This window comes from Trichophyton benhamiae (assembly GCF_000151125.1).
Source record: "Trichophyton benhamiae CBS 112371 chromosome Unknown contig00142.0, whole genome shotgun sequence".
Classification (NCBI taxonomy): domain Eukaryota; kingdom Fungi; phylum Ascomycota; class Eurotiomycetes; order Onygenales; family Arthrodermataceae; genus Trichophyton; species Trichophyton benhamiae.
This window is the reverse complement of record NW_003315099.1, coordinates 137,304-165,240: the sequence shown is the minus strand read 5'-3', so window position 1 is coordinate 165,240 and position 27,937 is coordinate 137,304. Positions and strand designations below refer to the sequence as shown.

The 27,937-nt window shown below is 49.8% G+C and overlaps 9 protein-coding genes across 9 annotated transcripts; 5 read left to right on the top strand and 4 right to left on the bottom strand.

Moving 5' to 3' along the window:
* Positions 1–463: 463 nt before the first annotated feature.
* Positions 464–5,161, bottom strand: ARB_00616 (RNA helicase/RNAse III, putative; the record flags this gene model as incomplete). The annotated part of the gene is made up of 4 exons (XM_003013025.1): positions 464–4,142; positions 4,181–4,265; positions 4,394–4,646; positions 4,706–5,161. 4 exons carry the CDS (start codon positions 5,159–5,161, stop codon positions 464–466), a joined length of 4,473 nt encoding a protein of 1,490 aa, XP_003013071.1.
* A 397-nt stretch (positions 5,162–5,558) lies between these two features.
* Positions 5,559–6,257, bottom strand: ARB_00615 (uncharacterized protein; the record flags this gene model as incomplete). Its single annotated transcript, XM_003013024.1, has 2 exons — positions 5,559–5,659; positions 5,753–6,257. The coding sequence occupies 2 exons, from the start codon at positions 6,255–6,257 to the stop codon at positions 5,559–5,561; spliced, it is 606 nt and encodes a 201-aa protein (XP_003013070.1).
* Positions 6,258–7,171: 914 nt separating this feature from the next.
* On the top strand, positions 7,172–8,217 carry ARB_00614 (uncharacterized protein; the record flags this gene model as incomplete). The annotated part of the gene is made up of 2 exons (XM_003013023.1): positions 7,172–7,981; positions 8,044–8,217. 2 exons carry the CDS (start codon positions 7,172–7,174, stop codon positions 8,215–8,217), a joined length of 984 nt encoding a protein of 327 aa, XP_003013069.1.
* Positions 8,218–9,790: 1,573 nt separating this feature from the next.
* Positions 9,791–10,395, top strand: ARB_00613 (uncharacterized protein; the record flags this gene model as incomplete). The annotated part of the gene is made up of 2 exons (XM_003013022.1): positions 9,791–9,845; positions 9,923–10,395. 2 exons carry the CDS (start codon positions 9,791–9,793, stop codon positions 10,393–10,395), a joined length of 528 nt encoding a protein of 175 aa, XP_003013068.1.
* A 3,368-nt stretch (positions 10,396–13,763) lies between these two features.
* Positions 13,764–16,634, top strand: ARB_00612 (uncharacterized protein; the record flags this gene model as incomplete). The annotated part of the gene is made up of 6 exons (XM_003013021.1): positions 13,764–13,773; positions 13,867–14,326; positions 14,414–14,854; positions 14,933–15,263; positions 15,295–15,399; positions 15,597–16,634. 6 exons carry the CDS (start codon positions 13,764–13,766, stop codon positions 16,632–16,634), a joined length of 2,385 nt encoding a protein of 794 aa, XP_003013067.1.
* Positions 16,635–18,331: 1,697 nt separating this feature from the next.
* Positions 18,332–20,427, top strand: ARB_00611 (MFS sugar transporter, putative; the record flags this gene model as incomplete). The annotated part of the gene is made up of 3 exons (XM_003013020.1): positions 18,332–18,741; positions 18,785–19,607; positions 19,684–20,427. 3 exons carry the CDS (start codon positions 18,332–18,334, stop codon positions 20,425–20,427), a joined length of 1,977 nt encoding a protein of 658 aa, XP_003013066.1.
* A 626-nt stretch (positions 20,428–21,053) lies between these two features.
* Positions 21,054–22,127, top strand: ARB_00610 (uncharacterized protein; the record flags this gene model as incomplete). Its single annotated transcript, XM_003013019.1, has 1 exon — positions 21,054–22,127. One exon carries the CDS (start codon positions 21,054–21,056, stop codon positions 22,125–22,127), a length of 1,074 nt encoding a protein of 357 aa, XP_003013065.1.
* A 504-nt stretch (positions 22,128–22,631) lies between these two features.
* ARB_00609 (uncharacterized protein) lies at positions 22,632–23,986 on the bottom strand (the record flags this gene model as incomplete). Its single annotated transcript, XM_003013018.1, has 2 exons — positions 22,632–23,453; positions 23,558–23,986. The coding sequence occupies 2 exons, from the start codon at positions 23,984–23,986 to the stop codon at positions 22,632–22,634; spliced, it is 1,251 nt and encodes a 416-aa protein (XP_003013064.1).
* An 868-nt stretch (positions 23,987–24,854) lies between these two features.
* Positions 24,855–26,887, bottom strand: ARB_00608 (uncharacterized protein; the record flags this gene model as incomplete). Its single annotated transcript, XM_003013017.1, has 3 exons — positions 24,855–25,593; positions 25,662–26,293; positions 26,360–26,887. The coding sequence occupies 3 exons, from the start codon at positions 26,885–26,887 to the stop codon at positions 24,855–24,857; spliced, it is 1,899 nt and encodes a 632-aa protein (XP_003013063.1).
* Positions 26,888–27,937: the final 1,050 nt, after the last annotated feature.

The following is a 27,937-nucleotide window of genomic DNA, read 5'->3' as shown; positions in this document are numbered from 1 at the left end:
AAGTACGGCCTGCCGACCAAGTCCTAAAATGGGAGGTTGCTACGCCCAAGGGAGACCTTGTAACTGCATCTCCATCCCAGAATCAGTACCTAACTGGCAGTTTGCCTGCTATCGATTTCAGTACTGGGAACTTCTCAGCATAAAGAGGGTGGAGATATGACCCTTCGAATATACTTCGGGCCGTGCGACTGTTGGTAGTGAAGCCTGGGCTGAGCTTGACGATAAACGTCTTTACAAAGTGTGAGGATCCATTGAATGAAAGCCCTGCGCTGTAGAAGAGCACAGTGGTATAGTTTGAAATGATGCTATCTTCGCCAGATAAAGGTTAATGAGTTTATGGCTTATCTCTCCAAATCATTATTATTTCTTCCCAATGTCTGACTCAATCTAGGGGTATCTAGCATGGTCCAAATAATCCAACATAAGAAAATCCAAAAGGTGTAATCATCACATCGTATTGTCATTAATTCTTCGTGCGCAGCACTTCAAGGGCAAGATCCGCTGCTTTCGCCCTGGCCTGGTTTTGACTTACGCCATCGTCAACTCGAGATATCTCCTCATCCCCTACCAGGACCTGACACTTCCATTGTGTAACCCCGGGTTTCACATGGACCTCTGACACAACGTACTGCACACTGAGGGACTGAGCCACTACGCCGAGACGCTGTTTCGGATGCATAAAGTCAATACCATCATCTTCGAGAACACGCTGGAGATAGTCCATCAGACCAATGCGTGTAAGAAACTTTTGGCATGCGAGTATCGAGCCGCGTGAGTCAATGAATATTGCGCCCAGGATACTCTCGATAATATCCGAAAAGAATTTGGGTGCATTGAGCGTCGAAAGTAACGTCCAGGGGTATCTAGCACCTGACCGCAACGCATTTTCTATTTGGTCTCGTAACTCCTCAAACGTGCGGGCCATGGCCTGCTGGGTCTCGACGATATCCGTACTTGAATGCGACATATACTGCCACAGGGACACTTGGCGGGTAGACGAGGTGACTTCTACCTCCCCGGTTGGAGACACGCAGACATCTTCCCGCGTTTCGTCCGTGGACGTGTTCATGCATAAGAAAGCAAGGAAGTCGGCGTTGACCAATGCAGTGCGTATCAGGTGCATATCTTGATGAGGAATCTCTTTTTTGCAGCGGAACAGTGCCCTCGTAACAATGTTGTCCAGAATCGAATCTCCGAGGAACTCGAGCCTCTGATACGTCATCCCACTAATTGGATTGCTGGGATGCGACAGGGAGGCGGCCAGGAGGGCCTTTTTCGTAAACGAGTAATCGATCAGGGGTTCTATTTTCGACAGAATATCGCGGGGGCAATCGTCGTTGAAGTCCGGTGCGGAGTCGTAGAGAATTTCGATGCGCTCCCCAGACGGTAGCCAGTTGATTTCGGGGAGAAATAGCTCCAGGCAACGTAGCACTTTGTTCTCTCCCCCATCGATAATGGCGACCCCAATTAATGATTCCACAACATCTGCAAGGGTCTTTGTAGACAATTTCCGGGTGGATTTCTCTCCAATTTTCCCCGCATTGTCCGTGTACGTGCTGTTGTATAGCGGCCGCCATTTCGCACCCGTGAAGCACGTAGTAAGGATAAACTGGTCCAGTCCCGTGTCTACCGCAGCTTTCCAAAGTCGAGAGTTGGATACGATGGAGTCCTTCTTTTTCGACAATATCCCCTCATGCCAGAGTGGATGCTCTGCCAAAAGCTGCATAGATGCATGCAGCTTCAAAGCACTGTCTCCAAGAAATTCCAGGCGTTGATAGTTGGTATCCTCCCTTGCTGAGGTGGCAGTGATTGCGGTCAGCACTAGCTGAATATTCTGGAATCCTATGGGCGACAATATAGTTTTTGAGAGTTCCTCGGCCAGCAAGTAGCGCCCAATGGTGTGTATCAGGGATGGGATGAAGAGTGCAAATTTTGCGAACCCGACAGGTAACATGGATATACAGCTTTGTCGAGCTGGAATACAGTTCCTCGCAGTGTGATGTGGTTTAGAGTCGGTCGAGTTGGCGACGGGGTGTAAGAAATCAGCCCTCTTCGGCCACTTTTCTCCTTCGACATGCAGGGTCTCTCCCTCTTCCTCTTCGTCCTCTACAGACTCACTGTCATCTTCTGCTCTGACGTGTTTCATCCATACAAATCTTTCTGCTACCCATGCCCTAGCATAGATATCAGTTCGTCTTGCAAGGCCAAAATCTCCCATCGACCGCAGGCTGCCGCTCTCAATGTCCCGTCCCAAAATGGACTTGCTGACTTTAGTGCACCATGACTCAAGCCCTCCATGCCCCTTGGCAAGTTCGGGGACAAATATGCAAGAGAAATCACGAGAAGTTCCGTTCATTCTAGATGGGAACACAGAGGATAGAAGAATATGTGTAGCTAGTGGGGCTGAGACAATATCCTCGTCCGAAACGGTCAATTCTTGCGGTGAAACTGACGCTGAAAGAGTGCTTGTCTCGTTCCAGAATAGCTTAACAGTAAAGTTGCATGGGAGGGGTATTGGTAGGATTAGTATCATTCTCGGTAGCTCCTCCGTTCCAGAGGAAATGACGATACTGCTCTGATAGAAGGTATCTGTACTGTGCCATCGATCAGAAACCATTTTCCAGGGGTTGAACACCTCGGAGCATGTTGTCATGCTAGAGCGTTTTTCAATATGTGCTATTTCTTCGTCGGTGGTACGGCAGTGTTCAGGCATCAAGTGGTCGTTAACCAGACCGGCCTTGTAAAGCTGCAGGTATGCTTGAAATGCGGCATCTCTTTTGGCCATTTTTTCTCTTTTCCATGCTTGAATTCCCTCGAATTCACGAAATTGGAGATCTAGAACTGTGGGGAGCAACACTTTGGCGGTTAGCATGTCTTTAATTCCGGTCTTAGAGATGATGAAGTCCGGCTGAGTATCTGTGAATTCACAAGGTATTGTTGAGCAGAAGTGGGAAAGGTGCGCGCGAGCATTCTCGAGGGTTAATAACGCCCTGACAGAATAATAAATAGTCAGCAAGCAATCCCACAAAACCAGCCCAGGAGTAACACCGTACCCGGTTGATTCTATTCTAAGGCTTTCATATTCGACTTCTTCTTCATCATCCTCTTCCCGGAGCCTTTCTATAAACTCCTTGTTGCTTAAATACCTTTCTTTCATGATATCCTCCATCGCTTCCCAGTCCTTGTATGTCGCAGTATCATCTTCGGCATAAAATATAACAAATTTCGAGCTCTTCTTTCTTGCTCTACCCCGTCTTTGAACAAAGGAGCGTAGCTGTTTCGGGGGATCAAAGCATACAACAAGGTCGCATGCGGAAACATCTATGCCTTCTTCAAGGACAGAGGTAGCAACAAGTAAGTTCTTTTTGCCCGACTTCAAGTCAGCTATAGAATTCTTCATGTCTCCTGGCTTGCTGAGCTCAGTAAGATCTGCCTTCCTGTCAGAAAAGGCAGAGTTCCCTAGGAAATAATCTGACTTTATGTGTGTAAGCTCTGGGTAATGGGAGATTAGATGGGAGAGCATAACCGCTGTTGCCCTTTGCTCAACGAAGATTATGCCCCTTGAAGAACCTGTAAGTTCTGACGACAAAAGGTCAATTAGATGTTCAACCTTTTGTGAAACCGCATCAGGGGTTGAATTCCAGCATCTTTCACCCATGATCGCAACCACAGGCTCCAATGCATTGCACATGAAGGAGGAGTCATCTCTATCCCATTCAGACCAACTATGGTCAACGAGCTTGGCCCTTTTCTCGCGGGTCCGTCGGTATATCTCAGAGATAAACGCCGACGAGGCCCAGTGTCCAAGCTCGCCGTACATATGGCTAATCTTAGTGAAGCATCGTTTCAGCTGATCAAGGCAAGGAGTTTTGCGGGCAAGAGCACGTAGGCACTTCTCTGTGCTTTTGCTGTCTGTTTTTCCTTTATGCCTCTGGAAAAACGGGTCACTCTCGATATCTATGTCATCCAGCATATGCAGAAATTTCATTTCCATATTGTGAGGTATTATCGAGTCTTTCTGGTACGAAATTCTTCGTAGTTCTGGTATATGCACATATTGCATCATCTCTTCCCGGTGAATAGCTGGTGTTTTACAGAAAGCATCGAGATTTTGCTCCAGTTGTCTACTTTCCATGAGCAAACTGCATTCACACTGGCGACTTCATAGCCAAGTACTTACCTCAGAGAATCTTCGATTAATTTAGAAGTGGGACTAGCAGTAAGGCCGAGAATAGACGGGAGATCATTTGTCTCACTGAGCTGGTCTATACGGGCATGATAGAAATTTCTCATAATCTTGTTTTCTGGCGAGGCCTTGACGCAATGGTGTGCTGCTCAAAAAGTTAGCAAGGGGTAAAAGAAATAGATAGGGTGGTATAATTTAAGTAATTACCTTCATCAAAAACAAGCAATGCTATTCGCCGTAAGGTAATGAAGCCATTGGACAGCACATCTAGAAGAATCTGGGGTGTTGATACAACAATTCTGGTATTTAGCAGAAAAGCATCCCAAATCTGCTGTGTGGACCAGCGTTCTAGGTTGTCTGCTCCGGTCAGGATCTTCGTCTGATAGGCAGGGAGCTGTTCGGAAATGGCCCTGTACTGTTGCTCTGCAAGGGGTACTCTTGGAGCCAGAAACCATACGAGCTATACACCCGTTAATATATTGTGGTGCCTGCTGGTTAATTCTTCTGGGGAGTTCATACCTTATCGTTTGAACACCTTTCTAGTTCGTATCTAATGCGAAGAATAGCACTGTATATGTGACCAATTGTATTAGAAGGTGCTTGATCATTCAATTGATCATATCTCAATGTTTTCAAGGATGTATATAGTTCACTGACATTTGAGTCTTTCCACTGCCAGTGTCCATCTGGTTGCGGTATTAGAAGCCTTTTAAGCCATATATGAAGCAAACAGATGCATAAACTAACCGCGACTATTATATTCTGTTTTATGCTCGCCTCCAGCATCTCTCTTTGATATCCTCTTGGTCTGATCGTATCTGGAGCATCCTCCAGGCTGTCAAAGCCCGCTTTCTGCGCTGCTTCATTTTGAGGCATATCGCCTGAGCCAGAACTTGACCTGGACCGTTTCCTCCCCCACTTATGCTCCTCTAGGGCAAGCATCTGGCCAGGAAGTTCTGGCTTCGCGGCGGCCATGCAGCGTTGTTGTCGACGTATTTGGTTCGGCGGTTGTAGTCCAAAGATGTTCTCCTTGGTGGGTCTTGATTGACGTTGCAGTTGGTTAACTAACTAGTTAGTTATTTAGTTGGCTGGAGAGGGAGAGAGGAAGAAACACCAGGATAGAAAAGCCACGGCGACGGTGCGATGAAGAGGAAGAAGAGTCTCGCCTACGAAGATGAACGGTCTTTTAAATACTTAGACGCCAATGGGATTCTCCGGCGCTTTTTTTGGCCATGCATGAGCGCGAAGAAACCCCGCGTTGCGTGCATAAACCTATGAAAGAAACTAGAACAGGGAGAACAGGGCATACGAAGAGTGTCACCATGGCTCAGGAGCTGTCATTACTGATATTATGGTAAAAAGTTGTAGTCTATCATAGGTTGGTCAGGTAGTCTTCGATCTCCTCCTTGCTGAGCTTTCTGAACCGAGGGCCTCGGGCTCCCTCAACGCCTTCATATCCGAGCAGATGGTGTGCTGGAGGTCCGACGATACCTGCAATACATGGGTTAGTTCAAAAGCCTTTTTATAATGGGTAGGAAGGTCAGCCTTGTAGAATGAACTACTGACCAATCTCAATGGTATCACCGTTCATTTCACCTTCGATCGTCTCCTTCAGGGTCAGGAGAGCGATGTGTACGGCGTCCTCCAACTCTAGGCCTTCAGTATATCTCTTCTCGAGGAAGGTCTTTGCACTTGTGGAGCTCTTCCCAATGGCCGTGGCCTTCCAGGGGAAATAGCTTCCACTGGGGTCGACCTGGTACAAGCTTGGCCCTCCCTTCAAAATGCCTCCTGTCTTGCCGGACGCCTTCTTCTTCTCAGCATCCGTCTCTCCCTCCTTGGCTTCTGCGGTCTCTGGCTCGATACCGTCATCCCAGCCAGCAATGAGCAAGCTCACGCCGTACGGCCGGACACCACCGGACTGGGTAGCTTCCTGTACAACTCGAGCAACGTCTTGTACAAGTATTCTGGTGGGGGGATATTCGTTGTAGATGCGCTTGTAGTTTGTGTGGGAGGTCTTGCGGGCCTTGTCGACGAGCACGCGGTAGTCTGGGCCCATTCCAGAGTAGACCATGCCTATATCCGGGGTGATCAGGGAGACTTTGGAGAGCGAGGGGGGATCGACAAGCGGGCTCGTAGACTTCTTCTCTGTAGCTAGGACTACTCCATTCGTAGCTATGGGAGGCAACACAGCATCAGTAACCGGTCGACATTAGAGAGGGTTACCTGGCGGCTCGCCCCAACCTTTGATTCCCAGGGCAGTTACACCCTGGTTGACAGCGTTCAGAGCATATTCTACACCCAAGTTAGCTTGATACTGTCTCTGCCGGCCGCGGCTCAGCTGTCCTACCGATCTGAACTAGTTTCCCGCTGTGTCAAAGGTCAGCTTCCAAGCTCACATCCCGCAGCATCGCGGCGCAGTGGAGAGAAACACAGTACCTGGGGGAGAAGGTCGTCAGCGAGAACGAGTAGCGGTCGGCCATGGCCAAAGGGCGGAATCGAGACGGCGAGCTTGAAACGCGAAAGGCACGGTCTGGCGGTAGCTGTCGGTGTCTGCGGCTGTCCCTCTCGAAGCTCTGCGGCGGCCGTTCGTCAAGCTGTTTTGTCTACTTCACGGCGTCGTTCTCGTTGCTTGCTGGCGTTGCTTTTTGGTTCCAGCGAGGAATCGCAAGGCAGATGTTGACGCGGCGCCGCAAACGGCAAGATTAGCCGCCCGGCTAAACCTGCGCCTCCGGGCGATCGGGCCAGCTTTCGCTTTTCTTTCTTTTCTTCTCGACGACGAAGAGAATAAAAACATCCCACACAACAAGCTACATAAGACGACGACAGACGACAGACGACAGACGACGCCGTTGCTGCTGCTCGCCGGCTCCAGGACGATGCTACGCTCCCTGACCGGATGGCTGACAACGGACGTGCATGTTGAAGCTGGCTGAAAAGGAAGCTGTCTACATCACTACAAGATAACTACAGTACTACTAGGTGGCCATGGACTCGGCTCCGTCGTGGCAGTGGCCTGAAGCTGCCAGCACCGCTGATTCGAGAGCAGGAGGCAGTGCAGAGCCTGAGAAGGAGGAGACAGGTGGCCAGCCCGCGCCGGAACCCAAGAGATACCCTCACCGGACGTGCCGGATCTGTCTCGAGAGTGTGCCTCCAACCACGCATCTGCCCTCAGATAGCTTCCCAAGCTTCCTGCAATCGAAGATCAGAGTGACATACGAATCCTCGGACCCTGAGCTGGGTCGCCTGCTTCGGCCCTGCAAGTGCAAGGGCTCGTCACGATACGTTCACGAGGGTTGCCTGAAGCTCTGGAGGAATGCCGACCCCGCATACGGGAGACGGAACTACTGGCAGTGTCCGACTTGCGGGTTTGAATACAGGCTGGAGCGGATGACATGGGCAAAATGGATCAACAGTCAGGTTGCTCAATTGACACTTACAGTGGGAATCCTGCTCTTTACTATTTTTCTGCTCGGGTTTGTGGCAGACCCGATCATCAATATATACCTAGATCCTCTTGATACCATCACTGGTGACTTGTGGGACGATGGCACTGATGGACTGGGGGTTATGGACGCGAGGTCGACCTGGTTTGAGCATCTTATGAAAGGGCTTGCGTCGCTTGGAGTGCTCTCTTTTCTGAAAGTGGTGCTCGCTGCCTCGCCGTGGCAGTGGTGGAATCTACGCAACTCTGGACTTCTCGGCGGGTCAGGCCGGAGATCAGCTAACACCGGGAGAAGCAGGGCTGCATCAGTGAGCTGGATAGTGCTTGCTATTGGCGTAGCTACATTTCTCTGGGTATGTATTTCTCCCTATGCAGATGCATTGTCCCACGCACTAACACAAGCAACCAAAACCAGGGAGTGTATAAAGGCGTCCGTGCTTGGAGTTGCAGAGTACTTGAAACTGCTGGACAGCGAGTCATGGATGTACCGCTAGACGATGATGATGAGGATGATGCCGAGGACGAGGATGGACGCGAAGAGCCAGCATCCTCTGCAAGTCGTCGGGCTCGATCTAGGAAAAATGACTAATACTGATTTAATACGACCAACCCTTGTCTCTCATCTAATGCACTCTCCAACCTCCACAACCGCACTACTTTAAATTGTCATGTCCTCACAATGACGTGCCAATTAGTCTTGTTGCGAAGATCCGATAAACTCTTCACTATCCATCGCCCTCCCTGTTGCTGTGTGCAAGCTCCGGCCTCTAGCAGACGTTTTGTTTCTATTTGCCACTATGGAGCCTCACCGGCTTACGGTGTTGGCTTTGGGAAGATTTGACCACTTGCCTCGACTTTGTTGAACTCGCTCTTGGGAATTGTTCCGTGGGCATTCCTCTGGATATTCCTTTCATGGGGGACTGAATGCCCATCGCTAGCCGTGTTCGCTCGAGATGTGGTACATCCTATTTATACCGCTTTTATACCACTTTTATCCCATTTATCCCACTAGATTTCCCCCGGATAGGAAATGGATCGTACATTCCTCTATTGCATCTAATACTAAGCTAATGTGAGGCCCAACTTTCGAACGTAGGGTTCATCTCCCTGGGTTCTGGGGGCGGATTAAAATATATATGACCGCCAAATCTGATCGCTATTATCTGTGGGATCTTATATTATGAGGTAGACGAACAAGCGTGACTCTGGAGCCTGGAACCACTCAACGGACCCAAGGTCTTCGGTATCCCGGTTCAACCCTTCAGCCCAGTCAGGAGCCATGGACCTGGATTCCCGAGCTGGCCAAGCGCCGTTCTTCGAGGTGCACCGTTTCTTTTTCTTGTATCTATATATATAGGACTCCTCATAGTCTTTGACTGCATAGGAGTATAATGAAGAATAATAATAATCGAGGTGCACCGAGACGGATCGCGGAACCACCTCTTTGGCAAGCGACCTCTGGTTCTGAGGAACCACCAACTAGAAATGCACTTACTTAGAGTGAGTCTTAAAGCCCCTTCTGAGTATAAGCCTTCTGTGTTAAGCTCTAAACAGGCGAAGACAGGCCGAGTGGCCAAGAACAAGAAAACTGCGGGCAAGGAGCAAGCCAGGGAAAACCCGAAGAAGAGCACGACTAAGAACGAACCTGAAACACCCTCAACCGCAGTCGAACAAGGGACCTACAGCTACCGCACCCCTAGCTACTAATATACCTTCCTCCCAAAGAAAGCTCTATATTAGTATCCCAAAGAACCAGAAGCCTCTGGGGGGCTACGAAATTGGGAATGCTATTAATTTAGCCTTTTCTATCCCATCGAAATCAAGTACAGCTGAAGTTACAACTATGTTTAACCGTTTGCTCGTCCTGATATCGCAGTAACCTTTAACTCGACCGAACGAACCAGAAAGGCCATGACATTCTCAAACTAGCCTGGGGGGACGCGATGGTAGCGAATCGGGAGCCACGCAGACCTTTGGTCGAAATTCCAGAAACGCCATCTCGGAATCCGCAAACGCCTGCAGGATGCACCGATGCGGATTGCGGAATCAGCCAGAGTCACGCTCGCCGTCATAACAAGAGTCAGAATTATCACACTTCATGGTACCTAAAGACCACTTGGGTTGCTACATTAGCATTGGGACTTATGATACTACATGTTGTAATGGTGAACCCGCTCCGCTCTCTTTTTGACCTGGATACCTTCTCTATGAAGGCCTGTGTGGTCAAACGGCGTTCTGGCGAAGTGAGATCAGAAAAACACGGACCGAAGGAGGCTGAAAGTGGTGCTGTATAGCTTACATCAAGAAGACCTTTGAAATACAGGGCTTCGGTGCAGCTAACTGGTTCCTTAGTATTGCTATCGAACGGGACCGTAACGCCGGCAAGCTTTGGCTAAATCAACGAGCCTACATTGAGAAGATCGTCAAACGTTACCATCTGGAGCACGGCAAGAAGGCCTCAACGCCGTTGCTAAAGGACGTAACGCTTGCAAAGAACGAAGGACAAGCAACGCCTGGCCAAATACACGAATACCAACAAAAGGTGGGCTCAGTCCTCTACGCCGCTGTCACCACCAGACCAGATATCGCCTTTGCAACGAGCAAGCTCGCGCAGTCCTTGAAAAATCCAAGCCGATTGCACCTCGAACAGGTAGACAGACTGATTTGCTACCTGAGAGACACCAAAGACCTGTCTATCGAATATGATGGCACGCATACACACGAATTCTCCCACATGACAGCAGCCGAAGCGAATATGATTGGTTAAACGTTGAATTGAGCGAATATACGTAGGTGTAAGGTGTTCTTAACGACAGCAACCGATTTGACACGCTCGAGCCGTGTAAGGGAGTTGTCTTGACTGGCACCAGAGAGACCGCAATACACGGAGTTGGAGTGACCAATATTTAGCTTACAACGCCAGACGGTAAGAGAAGGCAAGGACGGCTCGAGAACGCCTGGTACATTCCTGGCTTTCACACCAGTTTGATACCGACCTGTAAATAAAAAAGAAGGGGCTTTTTTACGACGGCAAGACCGAGTATATTAGAAGAAGGGGCCCAGGCAGAGAAGTTATAGCTACGACGCAGCGAATTGACGGTTTGCTTGTTATTAAGTATAATACTCCGCCGGCAACAAACGCAGCCCTTATATCCTCGTATATACGCAAGAAGAGCACTGCGAACGAGGCTCTTTGGCACAAGCGACTCGGTCACCCGAGTAACGAGGCTGTCAAACACCTTGAAGCAGTCTCCGATGATGTTGAAGTTATCCGTTTGAAGCCAACGCCCGAAGCTGGTAACCCTAAGCCAATTTGCGAGGTATGCGCAAGTTCGAAGTCGAAACGACAAATATTCGCTTCTGCTGCTACTACCAATTTGCACCTTCCCTAAACCTTAGAGCCTTAGGAGGCTAAATTTTGATTTCCTTTTGTTTTTCTCTGTATTTAGATTCTAGATATAGAACTTCTCATAGTCTTTGACTGCATAGGAGTATAATGAATAATAATAATAATAATAATCGCTTCTGCTGCTGTCATTTTGACAATATCCTTATATACCGAAAAGGGGCCGAAAACAGCCCGGCACAAACGCGAGCACCAGTCTGTTGAGTGCAGCCGGAAATTTAAAATTGATTGACAGCAATGAGTTATTGCTAGATACAATTCTCCAACGTAAGGGGTATAGTTAGGCTAGTTTAGCTATTACGGTTCTATTTTAGCCCAGATTGTGCTAGGCAGACGAGTTTATATACGGTGAGCAGATTCTTATATTAGATTTTGAGTACATCAGACAAGCATGTACCCCTCCTTGGACAATCAATCCTTTGCTCTAGCTTCTATCTTCACTGGGCGCTCTTATTAGGGCTTGATAGGGTTCTTGCTTTCACTTATACTTTCGCAGAGTTCCCTTGAAATATACATTGCGGCTACTCTCTCGCATCCCTACCAGCTCTTTATGCTATCTACCAGGGTATATCAGTATCTATAGTGTACGGCAAATGGCACATTGTCTCTTTCAATCCACTCTTCTCCTCACAGTAAATAAGGCTGCGCCAAAGATCATCCGCTAAAATTAGATACATGCCAAGCATATAAGCGGCGCCTACCGACTTAGACGCGGACTTGGCTTCTTCTTGGCTTCATTCTTAGTCATATATCAGGTGACTATTTGTTATTCACGTGACTATTTCATCCCTTTCCGTCCCTTTTGGGCAAAAAACAACATCGACCGAAGATTTGGTGAAGTTTTGCTTTTGCTCTTTGGCCGCGACCAAACATCTTACAACGCAAGCGTGCAGCAGAATTGCCGGGATGATGCGGATTCAGCTCTTCTTGTCCCCGAAGGTAGGACTCGATCTGCCTTCTTGGCCGGAAAATTCCCGAGTGGCGGATGTAGATATACGAGAGAGGATGGAATCACGCCGCGTTTGGGGGGGAAGAACTTTCGCTGCCTCACACTGGATACAGGACGATAAAAGGGACGAATAACAGGTACGAGAGCCCGCTGAGCTACGCCACCCACAGAGGGCCTTCGTAAGGTCTGACCAAGATTGCACTGATACTTTTGATCCTCCAACCTTCATCTGGACATTTGTGTTATATTATCCAACTAACTAAATCCAGGGATCAGCCCGTAACCCCCCCGGTCATCGACAAGGGACGGAGCCGATTTGCCTGCAGCACCTGCACGCTCCAGACAGACGTCAAACGTGAGGTTGCACGCTGTCCCATGGCGTCAGTCAAGCACCGGTACTAAGTAGTTAGGGTATCTCGCTCTGCCAGGAATAAGCAGCAATCTCAGCATGATGCCATACTTTGGGCGGAGCCGGCATGGCCGTTACGAGACAAATGCTTGACCGCGACTGCTGAAGAGTCTGCGGAGATGGGTTGCGTTTCAGAACGCCAACGAATAAATGGCGACTCGCACACCCTGCTGGGTCCCGTTCCGTCAAATGCAATGCTACTCTGACCTGGGTAGTTATACCCACTACTCCCACACTCCTCCGGGCTGCCCCCCTATCGTCCAGCGATGCGGCGGCATTCTCTAACCCGCCAAGCCGAGCCGGGTTATGAGGCTTGGTTAGGCAGTTGGGCTGCTGCACCCCCAAGGCCCTCGCGGAGCACCCCAGGCCCTCCCTAGGGCTTCCTGGGGCGTGCCAGGACAATCCCTGGCACCTTGACCTTGACCTAGCCGACGAAGGCCGCTAGATCAGAAGTACGCGGCCCCAACCGAGAAAGATGTGCAATGTTTAATTTAGGCATTCTCGCAACGGATAACATAATTCCTGACCAATGCTGGAAATTGTTTGGCTGCCACCAATTCACACCCCGGCCCATCATGTGAGCTGATTCCAGGTCGATGCCTTTATATCTGCGGGGAGTGCCATGCGACGCTCCCTCGCCTTGGTCGCCCTAAATCGTCGTATCGCGTTGACCTTGCTGAGCGAAATCTCATCAAACGTGGATGCGACACTCTCGGTCGTCTGGACAATCGGGGCTCCAACAGAGTGTAAAACCAGCATCACTGAGGCCCTAGGCACCTTTGGCTGCGGGTTTACTCCGCATTTAAAAATACACTTACCACCGTGGAGATCCGGGGCGCTCGTATCCATAACTATTCCAGAACGGCCAGACACCGCCGTCTTCCACGTTTTTTTTCCAACTGCCCAGCAAGAAAAAGGCGGACGACTTTCCCAACCCCCAACGCCAACGTCGTACACATTCCTTTTCGACCAAGAAGATTCTCTCTCGGTTCGACAACAGTCGTGGGGAGGAGGGAGGGTAGTGCGCCCGTCTTTCCCATGGGAGGATGGCGGATACAAGGGCCAGGTGAACAGACGATTTTTTGGCCTGCTACATTCGAATATACTCCGCATAGACACCCGTCTTTCCCGGGCGTTTGCAGCGCACTATGGCTTCCGGTAATCCGTCCGCGGCCGCAGCCGCGGCATGCACGCCATGCCGCACCGTGAAGATGAAGTGTACGCGAGATCCAGACTCGGCGTCCTGCAATCGCTGCAAGCGCAAGTCACTAAGCTGTTTCTACGAATCCCATCGGCGCGGTCGCAAACCGGGCACAAAGTGAGTGTTATCTTGACTCCTGCTTATGAGAGTTCAGTTTCGTCCCTTCAGCTATGATTGATGGTGCGCATTGTTCTTTTTTATTTGCTGGGTCGGAAGAACAAGCGAATCGCTAACCGCTGTAATAACACTAACTATGCAGACTCCGGCCCAAAGCTGAACGGTTAAAGGCTGCCGGGCTCCCTGCCTTGCTCTCGAGCGCGCCGCCACCAGACAACAGCTCTGCCGTGACGCCAGAAGAAGTCGTCCAGTCTTCAATAGACACACGCTCTCCAAAACGAATAAAGTCGGATACCAGCTTTAGCTCCCCAGACCTGCCCGATAAACCAATACAGCCCGCCATCACCTCCGAGAACCCACTGCCTACGAAGCTGGCTTCTATAGTACAATTAACGCACCCTCTTTCAGATAGCCTTGCACCATTCGCCTTGTTGAAGAAGTCATCTACCCCTGGAAACTTCTCGATTGCAAATATCTTGAATGCCGAAAACGAAAGCCCGGCCGAGGAGCCATCTCGTTGGAAAGATTGTTTGGCAAACGATGCCCCCATCGACCAGAATGATCCAGTACTCCAAAATTTGATCAATCTCCCTATAGCTCAAGGCCTTTTCGATAGGTAGGTTCCCTTCGTTCCTTCGCCCATGCTAGACTTGATGTAGTGGCTGTAGTTAGAGATCTAACATAAGCGTACGGATGGTTACAGTTTTTTCAAATACATGAACCCCTTCATATGCCAATTCGATCCTGTCCTCCATACTGTACGATATGTTCGAAATCGATCGCCGTTCCTATTCACCGCCCTCCTTAGCGTTGCTGCAAAGGTTTTCTGTCCGGCTATATATACCAAACTACACGAACATAGCGAGAAGCTCCTTCACAATATCATGGGCTCAGGCGAGAAGTCTCTAGAGATAATCCAGGGCGTCTGTCTTTTGACACATTGGAAGGAATCCAACGACACGCGTGCGTGGATGTTTATCGGATATGCCATTAGGGGAGGCTTAGAATTAGGCTTGAATAAACTTAAGCCATCTATTCTAGATAAACCAATGCAGCTTGCTTCTGGGTTTGAGGAGGAAATGGAGTTACGGGAACAACGCAGCAAGGAACGCACCTGGCTCGTGCTGTTCATTTATGATAGGAGGTACGCAACTATCCCTCCTATATTCATTGCTCCCTTTCTCTTCTGTCCGTCTCCATACTAAGTACACCGTATATATAGTCTAAGTCTCCAGCTGGGCATGCCATCAATGATTACAATGGACCCTCTGATCCGAAACGTACAGAATTGGCACCAGCATGCATATGCCACCCCTGGAATCGATGAGATGGTCACGGCCCTGACGCAGTTACGCATAATCGGCTTCGAGCTACTAGATCTTTTCTGGCTTGATCCACTCCATACATCACCAGAGTTCATGAAAAAGGATGAATTCATACTTCGGTTATGCAATAATGAACTGGACAGATGGGAGGCTCGATGGCATTTGATCGTAGATGAAGGTGAGATTCATTTCAAGTTTGCCTCCTGTCTGCTTGGGATCAAAGCTAACGTACTTTGAAGCCGACGCGACTCTTGCCCAGCGATTCCTTGTTCGATTTTATGGCTACCATTTGAGATTACTTCTCCACTCCTTTCAATTACAGCTATCCATCGCTAACGGGTCTGCGTCTAAACCTGCGCTGTGGGTGTGCTACGCGAGCTCGTTAGAAATGGTCCGATTAATTATAGATCGCCTTGGGACAACTTCCTATCTATATTATTGCCAGGATTCAATCCATTTGATGGTTGCATACGCCGCTGTCGCCATTGTAAAGGTTGGTGGACTTAAAACATCTCTGTACACCCCACGCTGTGACTGGCGTTGCTCACTGTTCTGCTTTAGATCCTCCTATCATTCCCCGGGGAACTCCCAGGCGAAGCGGAGAGTAAAGTACTCGACTACATACTAGAGGCAAGTGAGTATTTTGGCCGACAATCGCCGACAGACAACACTAGCTGTCATTACCAGAGCCAGTTCCTCGCGAATGTGGTTGCACAATACCGAGCCTCCAGGGCCTCCCCTGCATCATCTGTGAAACGACCGGCTTCGAAAGAGCTCTGTGATCTGATGCAGGAGACTACAAGCGGCGCAGACGCCAAAACGCAAGTAAATCTCTCACCGATAGCTGTACCACCACTTCACCAGACGTCTCTTCCGTCGCCCTTTCAAACATCTCAGCAACAGCAGCAACAGCAGCAGGAAGACGGACTCAGCCAGCCACAGCAACCACAACAACAACAACAACAACAACAACAACAACAACAACAACAACAACAACAACAACAACAACAACAACAACAACAACAACATCTCACGCCTCTTAACCACCATCTCCAGGTGACATCGCACCTTCAAAACGACCTATTCTCGTCCTCAAACACTCCACCGCCGATACCCATGCATATGCCGCTAAACGACCCACTGCACAACCCGCACCACGACCAGCAGACCCTCCCTTTGATCCACCCTGATCATAACCAGCAACTACTAGCATGTGCACGACCTCTGCTCCCGCCATCGAACATCGAGTGCACTATCAGCGGGTCCATAAATAGCGGCATGATGAGCTCGGGCAGGATATTTGCTTCCCCAAGTCTTCACCCATCGTCGACCCACCAAGCCAACAGCAATAACACGGGCACTATGATGGGGAGCGGTGGGACAGCATCTGCGTCAGGGATACCAGTGACGTCAAGTCCTGGCGCTGCTGGAAACGCCCCGAACAGCAGCGACAGTAACGACGGCTACGACAACTACACTCCTACCAACGCTCAGAATGTCACACCATTCAGCAATACCGGAACGTGGGAGAACCTATTTGCTCATGCCGGGTTTAATATCAACGGTGGAGCATTCCTGCCGAACCCTGGAAGCTCCTGAGGCGATTTCTGCATGCATATACGGTATCTCTCTCGAACTCGACTGACATACACTTCTTGGACACTTTTTTTCCACCCCCTAATCTTCCTTGCAGTTTTGATTGCAACTGTGGATATTCTCCCCGGCTCCCTTTTGCATCTTTTTGCCTTTTTTTTTTTTTGTATATAGTTATATAAATACGCCTTGGAGATGGATATAGAGAACTGTCTCTTGCAGAGACAGAGGACATTCGTTGTTAATAAGATATTGGCTTTATTCTTCGTGCATGGTATGCCCACCATGCATCGGGAGACCTGCTATTTATAACACTCACTCCTGCACCTTAACTAATATAATAATATTATTATTCAATAATAACGTATAATACACTGAGCATTCTTGTATCCCTCCCACCGCCGAAGATCCCTGTCGATGGCCTCCGTAGGCGGAGAGTTATCGTCTCGTCCTCCATCTCCCGCGGCGGCTTTTCGACTTCAACCCTCCCTTAATCTCAGACACAACCGCACCAGCAACACTGCCAACGGCAGATATGCACGACATGCTGCTAATCGATGCAGGGTTCACGGTTGTCTGCCTTCCTTATCACCCTGGACTTGACAGGGTTCGGCTCTCTAGCCTCGCCAGGCTGGCGGGTGCTGCTCAGCCTCCGCCAGAGTGCCCAACGATGCATGTCACCAACGGTGCAGCTGAATGGTCTACACCGTCATTATTCCAGGGCTGACAGCTCGATATAAATACGATAATATATGTGTTACATCGTGATGGGTGCTCTCAAAATGGCATTTCCTCGCGCAGCCAGCGGCAGTTGGTTATATATATGCGGCTTCGAACTCTCCTCCTTTCTCCAGCCTCTGCAGCACAACCTAGGGTTGTTAACTATTTTATTCCCCCGGGGCTGCCCTTATTGATCAAAGAAACGAGACGAGGCAGCCAGTGGCTATTATACCCTCTTCCACCCAGCCAGCTAGCCAGCCAGCGTGACGAGTTCTCTTTCACCTCCTCGTCGCCGGTTCTGGCATCGCTCGAGAGCTAGCATCTCGTATATCCTTTGTTCAACCATCCAACTCCCCACCGCCGTCAAGAGGCTAAAGAGAAAACCGCGCATGAGTAAATAAGAACAAGGGAACGCACGGGGCCAAAAGCAAAGAGCATAGAGAAGATCCGGGGCCAAAAAGTCCAGATCTATTCGTTCGGCATAGCGGGACCACACCTATTAATATTATGCGCCTTACGGTGGTGCCTCGCCGTCCAACCAGATCAATATCAATATAACTACCGGCCAGGAAAGAGAGTAACTGAATACGCCTCATTCGCCCCCAAGCTCGCCCATCCATGGCCAGTCGGTAATGACCTGATACCGCATTTGATGATAATAACCCGGTTGCTTGGGAACTACAGTAGATTGGGAGGCCAGGAGAGTATATATAGCCTTTTATTAAAAGGGCCTTCAAGTACCTGAAGATAGGCCACTATCAAATCTGTTTCTTATTTATGCGCATTCTCTCCCCCTTTATCTCTTCTACGGTATTGAATGCTCTTGTTGTTTTCCTTATCTCGAGCATTGCAACCGCACCCGAGCCTATCATTTCACAAGGATAGTACTCCGATGGGGTTGTCATTCGATTGATAACGGTACATCTGGCACTTTTTCTATTTATCATACCTTATCTAGCGGGCACAGGTGTGCAGCCGAGACGATGATACCCCGCGAGATCATCGGATATACTTCCAGTCGTTCATCTGCTGAGCTGCAGAGTTCAAATACGAAAGGGTCAGCAGCAACAGCATCGGACCATCACACCGAACGGCTTAACTCCTTTACCTCGAGGAGAGAATCCCTGACAGCGGCCGAACGGGCGAGGCGCAATTTGAACGCAAAGCTTGCCAACCCTCTCGCTGGACTTAGCCATGCAACCTTGAGAAGCCGGGGAAGCCGATATGCTCAGAAATATCAAATTGGAGACGACGATGATGTTCGGGCATTTGAACTTGGTGCTGTCCTGGCGCAAGATCCTGAGCAGTTTGAGAAGGTTGAAGGACTGACGAAGGAGGAATTGGACGTCCTGCGAAAGGAATTCACGAATCGTTGGTCACAGCCAAAGGAGATGTATTTGGTTATTGTGCTGTGCTCGATATCTGCTGCTGTTCAGGGAATGGGTAAGCGTTCCATTAACTTACCATGGAAAGGAGACAACCGAGCTAACTATTCAAGCAGACGAAACAGTTGTCAATGGCGCTCAGATATTTTACAAACCACAATTTGGCATCGATGACGACGACTTCAGATCAACGTGGCTTGCCGGGCTGATAAACGCTGCACCATATCTATGTTGCGCGTTAATCGGCTGTTGGTTGACCGTCCCTTTTAACCACTGGTTTGGTAGGCGAGGAACAATTTTCATTACCTGCTGCTTTTCGACCTTGGCCTGTTTTTGGCAAGGCTTCGTCAATACATGGTGGCATATGTTCATCGCGCGTTTCGCATTGGGATTCGGTATCGGCCCCAAATCAGCAACAGTCCCCATATATGCAGCGGAGACTAGTCCCCCTGCCATTCGAGGTGCCTTGGTCATGCAGTGGCAGATGTGGACTGCATTTGGTATTATGATGGGTTATGCTTCGGATCTCATTTTCTTCAATGTCCCAGATATCCCAAATGTTACGGGGTTAGGTTGGCGATTAATGATGGGTTCAGCCATGTTTCCTGCTATTCTAGTCTGTTGTATGGTGTTTATCTGCCCGGAATCTCCTCGCTGGTATATGAGTAAGGGAGCCCATCATAAAGCATATCAATCGATGTGTCAACTTCGGTTCAACAAAGTCCAAGCCGCCCGCGATTTATTCTATATGCATACTTTGCTCGAGGCAGAATCGACGATGAAACTCGGCCAGCCAAAGATCTTGGAACTCATCACCGTTCCGCGGAACAGGAGAGCCTTGGTCGCATCTGAAATTGTGATGTTCATGCAACAGGTGCGTATACGATGCACATATCTCCTGCCACTTTTGGGATTATGTGCGCTGTGCTGACGTCATTTTTCATGCATAGTTCTGCGGCGTTAATGTGATCGCATACTACTCCTCCGAAGTCTTCTTGCAGGCAGGCTACTCGGAACTGTCCGCCCTTGCCGCATCGCTCGGCTTCGGGGTAATCAACTGGCTCTTTGCCATCCCTGCCGTATACACGATCGATACCTTTGGTCGACGAAACCTTCTGCTCGTCACCTTCCCCTTGATGGGGCTCTTTCTGCTCCTCACAGGCTTTGCATTTTGGATTCCTGATCATGCTGCCCAAACGGGGTGTGTTGCGCTGGGTATATACCTTTTCGGCATTGTGTATTCTCCCGGAGAAGGGCCGGTACCATTCACTTACTCTGCAGAAGCATACCCACTGTATGTGCGATCGTACGGAATGGCATTGGCAACTGCAACGACATGGTTCTTTAACTTTACCCTTGCAATAACATGGCCCAGCCTATTACGAGCGTTCACCCCGCAAGGCGCATTTGGATGGTATGCAGCCTGGAATCTCATAGGGTTTGTCCTCATATTGCTCTTCATGCCCGAAACAAAGGGTAAGACCCTTGAAGAACTGGACCAGGTTTTTTCCGTCCCCACCAAGGTACATGCCCGCTGGGCGCTGAAACAGATCGTGTATGTTTTCAGGAAATATGTCCTGAGACAGAAAGGGTTGAAAGAGGCTCTGTTATATGAAAAGCCGGAGGGCAAGCCGATATCGCAATCAATGGAGGAACGGGTAGTGGGGTCGCCGCAATTTTTCGGCTTCCGATAAATGCGATACAACGACCGTTTATATACATATTATTAAGTTCTTTATGGTAATATAGGTTGGAGGACTGTATAAATACCCAGCAATCGGGGTTGGGGTTTGGTTGGATATTCGGCGTTGCGACTACGGGATGTTAGTTATTTGCCGGAGCACTGTTCATGAATTATGATAAACGTATGGAGGAGGCCTGAGAATATATATATATTATTATATTAGGGAATTTCGAATTTAACATAAATATTTATCGACAAAAGCTGGACTTGAAATATAAAATCGAGGCGTCGAATGAAAAGAGACAGTCGAGGATGATTATATAAGCTTCATTTTACACGTGACTTCCATGACAAATACAGTTAGTGTGGATTATATCTTGGCATATCGGGTACCGCGCCTAAGTTTCCATATTAAGACTAGCGTAGAAGTGAGTCATCAACTCTAATAAACGCCACAACGTGGACTAAGCGCGATATAGATCACTGCCGAAAGAGGAAGGAAGGACCAGCAACCAACTTGTTTATCCAAAGAAGGTTATTGTTGATAACAAAGTAACTCACATCAAGAACTCTTGACAACCTCATAATGTTTTATCTCTTCAGCATACTGTGCTCCCCTCTTGATTTAGGAGCACAATGAAACCAAAACAGCTAACGACCTGTGCCGAGGTAGAGACGAAGATCCGTCAATGTGTCGAGCAGCGTCGACGCATCTACAGCCATAGGTCTGCCATAACAATCAGATGGGAGAATGACGATACCAATGCAAAGACAGATGCTTTGTATTTCAAAGAGTTTGCCAGAATACTCGGCGTTAACGATGTACTCGAGTGCGAGATTTCTGGCGCAGATACGGTCCCTAGCACGCATGTTGAAGGGGCGATCGCAAGCTGCATAAAGAGTAGCTTTGCAGCCCAAAATGATGGAGCGCACCTTATTATCATTCACTATGCTGGCAATGGACTCTATGAACCAGAGCAAGGACAATACTTCTTCCCTACTGAAGACTCTTCGCAGCGATTCTACCTTCGATCCCTTCTGCACCATATCACTAACTTTGTGGAAATCGATGGACCGGCCTTCAACGTTGTTTTGATTATTGATTCATACTGTTCTCCATCCATTACTCCCGCCGTCCAACCAAGATCAGGCCAGACAATTGAGCTTCTTGCGCCCCTTGGGTATAGCAACGATAAATATCCGATGACTGTTGTCGAGCCCAGAAGATCTGCTGATATCACAAACACATTCACATCAAGGATAGTCCAACTTCTAACGCAGTGGAAATTACTCGGTTTCAGAGACATGAATTTTGCTACCCTTCTTGGTGTCGCGCAAGAGGATGAGGTCATATACAACCCAATACACAAGTTTCTTGCTGGGTCGTTACCCATTAAGATCGGCATTCCACCACACGAGAATGATCTACCAGTAGATTCTCAGGAGTCCCGACTAGAGCCTGTTCCGGGGCAAATAGATGCCCTTATTACTTGCAGAATTGCTCATGACCCAGCCTTAGGCGATCTTGAAAGACTGACGCAATGGATAGATAGTCTCGATCAGTGTATGAGGGTGTATATTCATTATGTGTCCGAACGCGGCAACGATGGCACCCCTATTTTGGCCTTGCGAGCGCCATTTCACGTTTGCTGTGTATTGGAGTCCTTGCCTGGAGTCATGTTGAAGAATCGGACATACACTCGGTACTAGGGCACTTTTCCAATCTGCTTTCTTTGTCCTGAGGCTGTTGAGGATGGTCCTGGAATTCATACGCCACGTTCAACAACGCCAGTCCGCACTCCGGATGAAAGTAGCTCTCATGGCTGTTGATTGTATTAATTATTCCTTCGGTTGTGTATGATAGCATGCTTATAGTGTTTTCATTCCTAATGGACAGACACGAAGCTGATGAATGGAATGCGTACACAATTATCCCACTGTCTATTACGATGAAATAAAGTAATACTCCGATTGACCCACGCCGTAGTTGCAACTGCCAGGCACCGAAGACACCAATAAGGATGAAGAAAGGTGGGTATTGGGGGGGGCTCAGGTTTGATAGATAGTCCCCTCCAATGAAAAAAAGAATAATGATACAAATGAGACCATAAACAAGGAGACGCGTCCCAGACCCTAGCCGGTTATATTAAGAACAAAAGTAATGAAAAGAATGAAGAAAAGGGGGGAAAAGGTAGGAAAAAAGAGAATAAGCCTTTAGACGCCATTTTCCTTTTCAAGTCTTTCGCCGAATTCCCTTTTTTTAGCTGGGTCTAGAGCATCCCACTCTTTGACCAAAGCACGGTCGATGTCCTCGTCAGTAACTCTCTGACCGTATGACCGGACCAATGCTTCGGTTAAGCTGGCTCTCTTATAGTTAGTGAAGGCCTCAAAGGCGGATACATATCGATGAGGGGGTTCCCGTCCCGAGGTGGCAGGGGGGAAGCTGCTGAGATCGTTGGCGGATGGGTTCGCGCTGCTAGTATGGTGGTGGTCAACCTGCATAGCGTATGAGTCAGTTGGCCGATGCACTGCTGTATATTGTTGGGTGGTTGGAGTTGGAGTTGGAGTTGTATTGCTGTTATAAGAGGATGCTGTTCTAGGAGGAGTAATAGCCGGGGTATGAGTCGGGGTATACGTGTTGATGGGGGTTAATAGAGGCCCAGAGCGATTGCCACGTTGTTCAATTGCGTCCAGACATTCTTGTAGATGTGGAATATTGAAATGGTAGTGCCCTAGAGCTGATCGAAAAGAAAGATGAGGATAAGGTAGAGGAGTAGGAATGGGTGTAGGAGGAAGCGGAGGGCCGCGGTAACCCGGGCACGGTGTCACACGTGGAAGGGGGAGGATAGGGGGTTCATGTTGCAAGGGCGTTGAGTATGTAGACGGAGGGTAGCTTGAAATAGGAAAGGTTGTGCTAACTGAGTCCATGTTGCTATTGCTATTGCCAGCATCGTTGATATTGGTACTATCGCCGGCGCCGTGGCCCGCGGGTCTCTCGTCACTCTTGCGGCTTCGTTTTGGTCGTAGCGGACGTTCCTGTGGCTGGCGCATCCACGCAGCATCGTCAGTAACTGCTCGGATGCACACGTCTGCCCTCCATCAGAAGGGAAATGGGGGAAGAGGAAGCAGCTGCATCTTACTGTAGGCGGATGGTGACCAGAGCTACCATCACTCTCTTCGCCCAACGCATCCAGGTCCTCTCCAGATCGCTTCTGCCCGGACCTCGAGCGCTCTTCGTCTAGCAAATGGCCAGACTCCCTCATTAACGCCACTGCACGCCCCGTAACCTCTGATTCTCCCTGTCTGCCGCTGCCGTCAGCCATGCCCATGAGCACGGAGAGCCGTTCCAGGATCATGCACGACTCCAGGCGCATTTTCTGTATATATCTGATTCCCTGCGCATTCCGCAGACGCATCGCTTCATTGTGAGCCTCGACCTCGTTCAGTCTTTTCTTCAGCGCGATGCATTTGCGCTTGTAGGCTGCTTCGATGCTGGGGGGGTTCGGGTGCGGCGGCATCGACGCGTTCTGCGGGTTGGAATGGAGGTTGGAGTCCGGCTCGCTGGCCATTATCGCATTAGCAGCTGGTATCAATGTATGCAGACGGAGGACAGATGGGCTCTCGGAGGTGTTTAGAGGTCCTTTGCAGGCTGTTCGAACTGGGGGCGTAGCGTGTGCTGGCTGGGCTGGGAGCAGGAGTTCCGCAAGAAAGGATGCTCACTGGAGGTCCACGATATCAGTGAGCTGGCACGCAGGCTGAAATCGGTCTTGGGGCGCTCGACAGGACGGAGGAGACAGAACACACAGGCCTGGTGCTGCGGCGGCTGGTGATGCGAGTGTCGCGAGGGCGAAGATGGCTTGCTTGCTTGTTTGCTGGCGAAAAGTTGGAGTTGGTGAGAAGTTGCGAGCTTCTTGTGGCGCAAATCGCAAAAGTTCGCCGCTAAACTAAACTACCAAGCAGTAAAACAACCTACGACAACGACGACGACGGCTTAATGTCTATATTGTGCATTTACAGTATAATCCAAGTTAAGACTATATATTTCCCATCTCTAAGTGACATGTTCAGACTCGATGGTGGCGGAGGCGGCGGTGATGATGATGATGATGATGATGATGGGTATATGAAAATGATAAGCAAGGGACAAACAGGTAGAAAGCTATCTATGAAATGATGAGAAAAAAAAACAAGCAAAAGGACACCAGATATCAGCTACATCCGTTCATTTTTAGATCCTGCATCTCGTACTCCATCATATGAGCCGGCTCTGTTTCAGAGGACATGGACTCTGTCGTGGATATGGAGGTCGTCGAGGCCTCGAGCGTTGTGTCCGGGCTGGGACAGGAGGATCTGTCTATATATGTGTCGTCGGGAGGAGAAAATGACCATACCTAGAGACAGACGGTTAGACGGATGAATAGACGAATAGATGATTGATCAATTAACAGGGGGGGCAAGTCTCACCTCCATGGTCGTCTTGCCGGCTCGGGTAGCGAGGATGACGGCCTTTTCGGCTTCAAAGGCAATACGCCAGATGGTGTCGGCAGGCTGGCTGAGCTCGCGGACCTGCTGGCCAGTCTTGAGATCCCATGTCTTGACCCGGCCGTCACTACCGCCACTGACGATCCGGTTGTCGTCGAACTGCAGACTGGTGATGCTGTTGTCGTGGGCCGCCAGACGGTGGATCGGGGTCATACGCTCGAGGGACCAGACGCGGATGGAGCCATCGGAGCCACCCGTCACCAGGGTATCCCCACGGAGCTGTAGCTGGCCGACGAGAGAGGTGTGGCCTTGCAGGATGGCATGGCACTGGCCGGTATGGGGGTCCCAGATGCGTACGCTGGTGTCAAGACTGCCGGTAGCTATGCGTTTGCCGTCAAAGGCGATGGCATAGATCTGGCTAAAATGCCCGGCAAGGGTCTTGAGACACTTGCCTCCCGAGATGCTCCAGATTCTGGCCGTGGTATCGTAGCTTCCGGAGACAACCAAGTCGCCGTGGATCTCGAGACACCGTACACTTGCCTGATGGCCGACGAGGATGTTCTTGCATACTCCCGTAGCTAGATCCCAGATACGGAGAGTCGTATCTCGCGAGCCGGAGATGGCGGTCGTCTTGTTCGACATCTTCAAGCAGCGGACGGTAGAAGTGTGCCCTCGCAGCTTATGAATACTCTCACTGGGTAACGAGTTAGAGTCTGGCGTCTTTTCCAGAGGGTCGAAAAGTCGAAATATCAGTAGACTCACCCTGTAGCCATATTCCAGACACGAACGTCTCGGTCACATCCTCCGCTAACAAGCAGGTCGTCCCACGGCACCATGGCCCAGACACCTATCATATGTCCCTGTAGAACTCTCTGATGCTCACCCTCGGTATTGAATATATGTATCTTTGCGTTGTCCAATGCAACAACTATATACTTGGGAGTCAGATGCAGACTGGTCACCACTCCCTGGTCGGTCGTGATATTCTTCGTCACGACGGTGCCGCCTTTTCTCCATGCCGCCTCGATCATGTACTTTTGTTTAAAATGCGAGCGGTAGGAGGTCGCCTTTGGTCGGGTCTTGCGAACCCGGCTTCTGCTCGAGGACTCTGCTACCGGAGCAAAAACCTTCATGTCTTCCGGTAATATTTGAGGTTGGGGAGGACACGATTCGGATTCCATATCTGTGTCCATGGAGGATAAGGGCTGTCTGGAAGGGGAGAGGGTAGAGGAAGGGCTGACGGGACTATCGATGAGGTCTTCAGAGACTCTTCTATAAGCATGTTTCTCACAGAGTATCTTCCACGTCAGCTCATCGTTGAGCAGCTCGTGCCAGCGAGTCGACACTTGAGACGCCCTGGACAGCGTCTTGGGATCGTCTACAAAAGAAAGTACCTATTCACAGTCAGTTATCCGAACCAAAATCCGGGGGGTACTAAATAGTATGAAGTCATATCTCACCCTCAGACATAGCTCGTTCGGCAGGGTTTCAAAGGGATCCTTCTTCAGCCGCGGGCTCACGAAATGATGCACAAAGCTGAGCAGCTGGCTATCACACAGGTTTAGCATCTCTGCCAGAAACCTCTGCTTCTCCGCCTGGCCCAGCACGCTGAAATGTGACCTCGCATCTCGCAGGAAGGTATCTTCGTCTTCGCCGGCGCTCTGCCAGCTGGGCACTCGCTGGTGCGGCGTCGGACTTGGTGCGGGAGTGGGAGGAGACGCAGGAGCTGAAGGGTGCAGGTTATGTAGAGTCGGACGAGCCTTGCTGGGCGTCGAGAGAGGTTTTGTTCGAGAAGCCGAGCTGGGTCGCATAGTTCCCGAGTGTCGTCGTACGGTCGAACGAGGTGGATGATGGCTTTTGTTGGTGTTGCTGGTGCTGTTGCTGCTGGAACCGCTGCTGAATTCTCCTTGAGACGTCAGATCGTCTGCTTCTATCATAGAGACGGGGCGCCGGTTTCCCAAGCTGCTTGATCCAGGCCTGGGGAACATCTGGAAGAGGTTATATATATAGAGGTTGTAGATAGGTCCCGAGCAGTCGTTTTTTTTTTTTTTTTTCTTTTATTTTTTTTTATACACGGGCTGGAGATGTCATGCGCTGAGAAAGAACCCTTTGAGCCGACGCAGCTATCTTTCTCCAAACAACTTTTTCAGATCGGGGTCGAATAAGCAGAGTCCTTTGCAGCAGTCAGGCCTGCCGACATGCCGTGGTCTTCTCGGGCAGCGAAAGTAACTCGGTGTATAGAGGAGAGGCGTAGGAGGAGGATGGATAGATGGTCGAGTGGCGGAAAGGTGACCTCAAAGCTCGCCAGCGCCTGTCCAGACGAAAAAAGGCCGGGATGGGGCTGTTGGGTTGACGGTCCGTCGGCCAGCGTTACTCTCGCATGCCTCGACTCGAGCAGGACGCAAGCAGGCAGGATCTGGAGGTGGGATTCGAGGTCTGGTAGAACAGGTCAGTCCCCCGTCAGTCAGTCAAAGGCGATGTTGCCCTTCAGGCTCTCTCGGTGGCTTGGGTTGGTTTTCCTGGTGATCGCGGTGGCGCTGGGGGCTGCAGATGAAGCATGAAGTACCGGACGGGGCCTTTGGATGTATCAACCAGCCCAGCAAGGGCCCAGCGCTTATAGGGCAGAGACGGTCAAGCGGACGAGCAGACGAGCAGACGAGCGAGCGAGCAGTCTGGCACCGTCTAGTCCTGTATATCGAGTGGCTGGCTACTTGATCTATCCGGCGTCTGGAGTTATCTGGGGCGCTACGAGGCCGGTCCCAGCATGCAGGGCGATCCTCGAGGTACAACTGAGCTATACTTCCAGCGTCAGGGGCCCCTGGTTTGGTGTCTCTCATCCTTTTTTTTTCTCTCTCTCTCTCGTTTCCCCGGAGGAAGCGAAGGCTTTTTAGCCGATCGATCAGCTGGCCTGGATAAAATATTCTCGTCACATGGGGCGGTTGTTTTATAATGTGTATGTATATACAAGAAGCAAAAAAGTTGCGGTTGATAATGTACTCCGTAGTCTCTGTTCTTCTATGAGTGTGTCATTCGTCGTG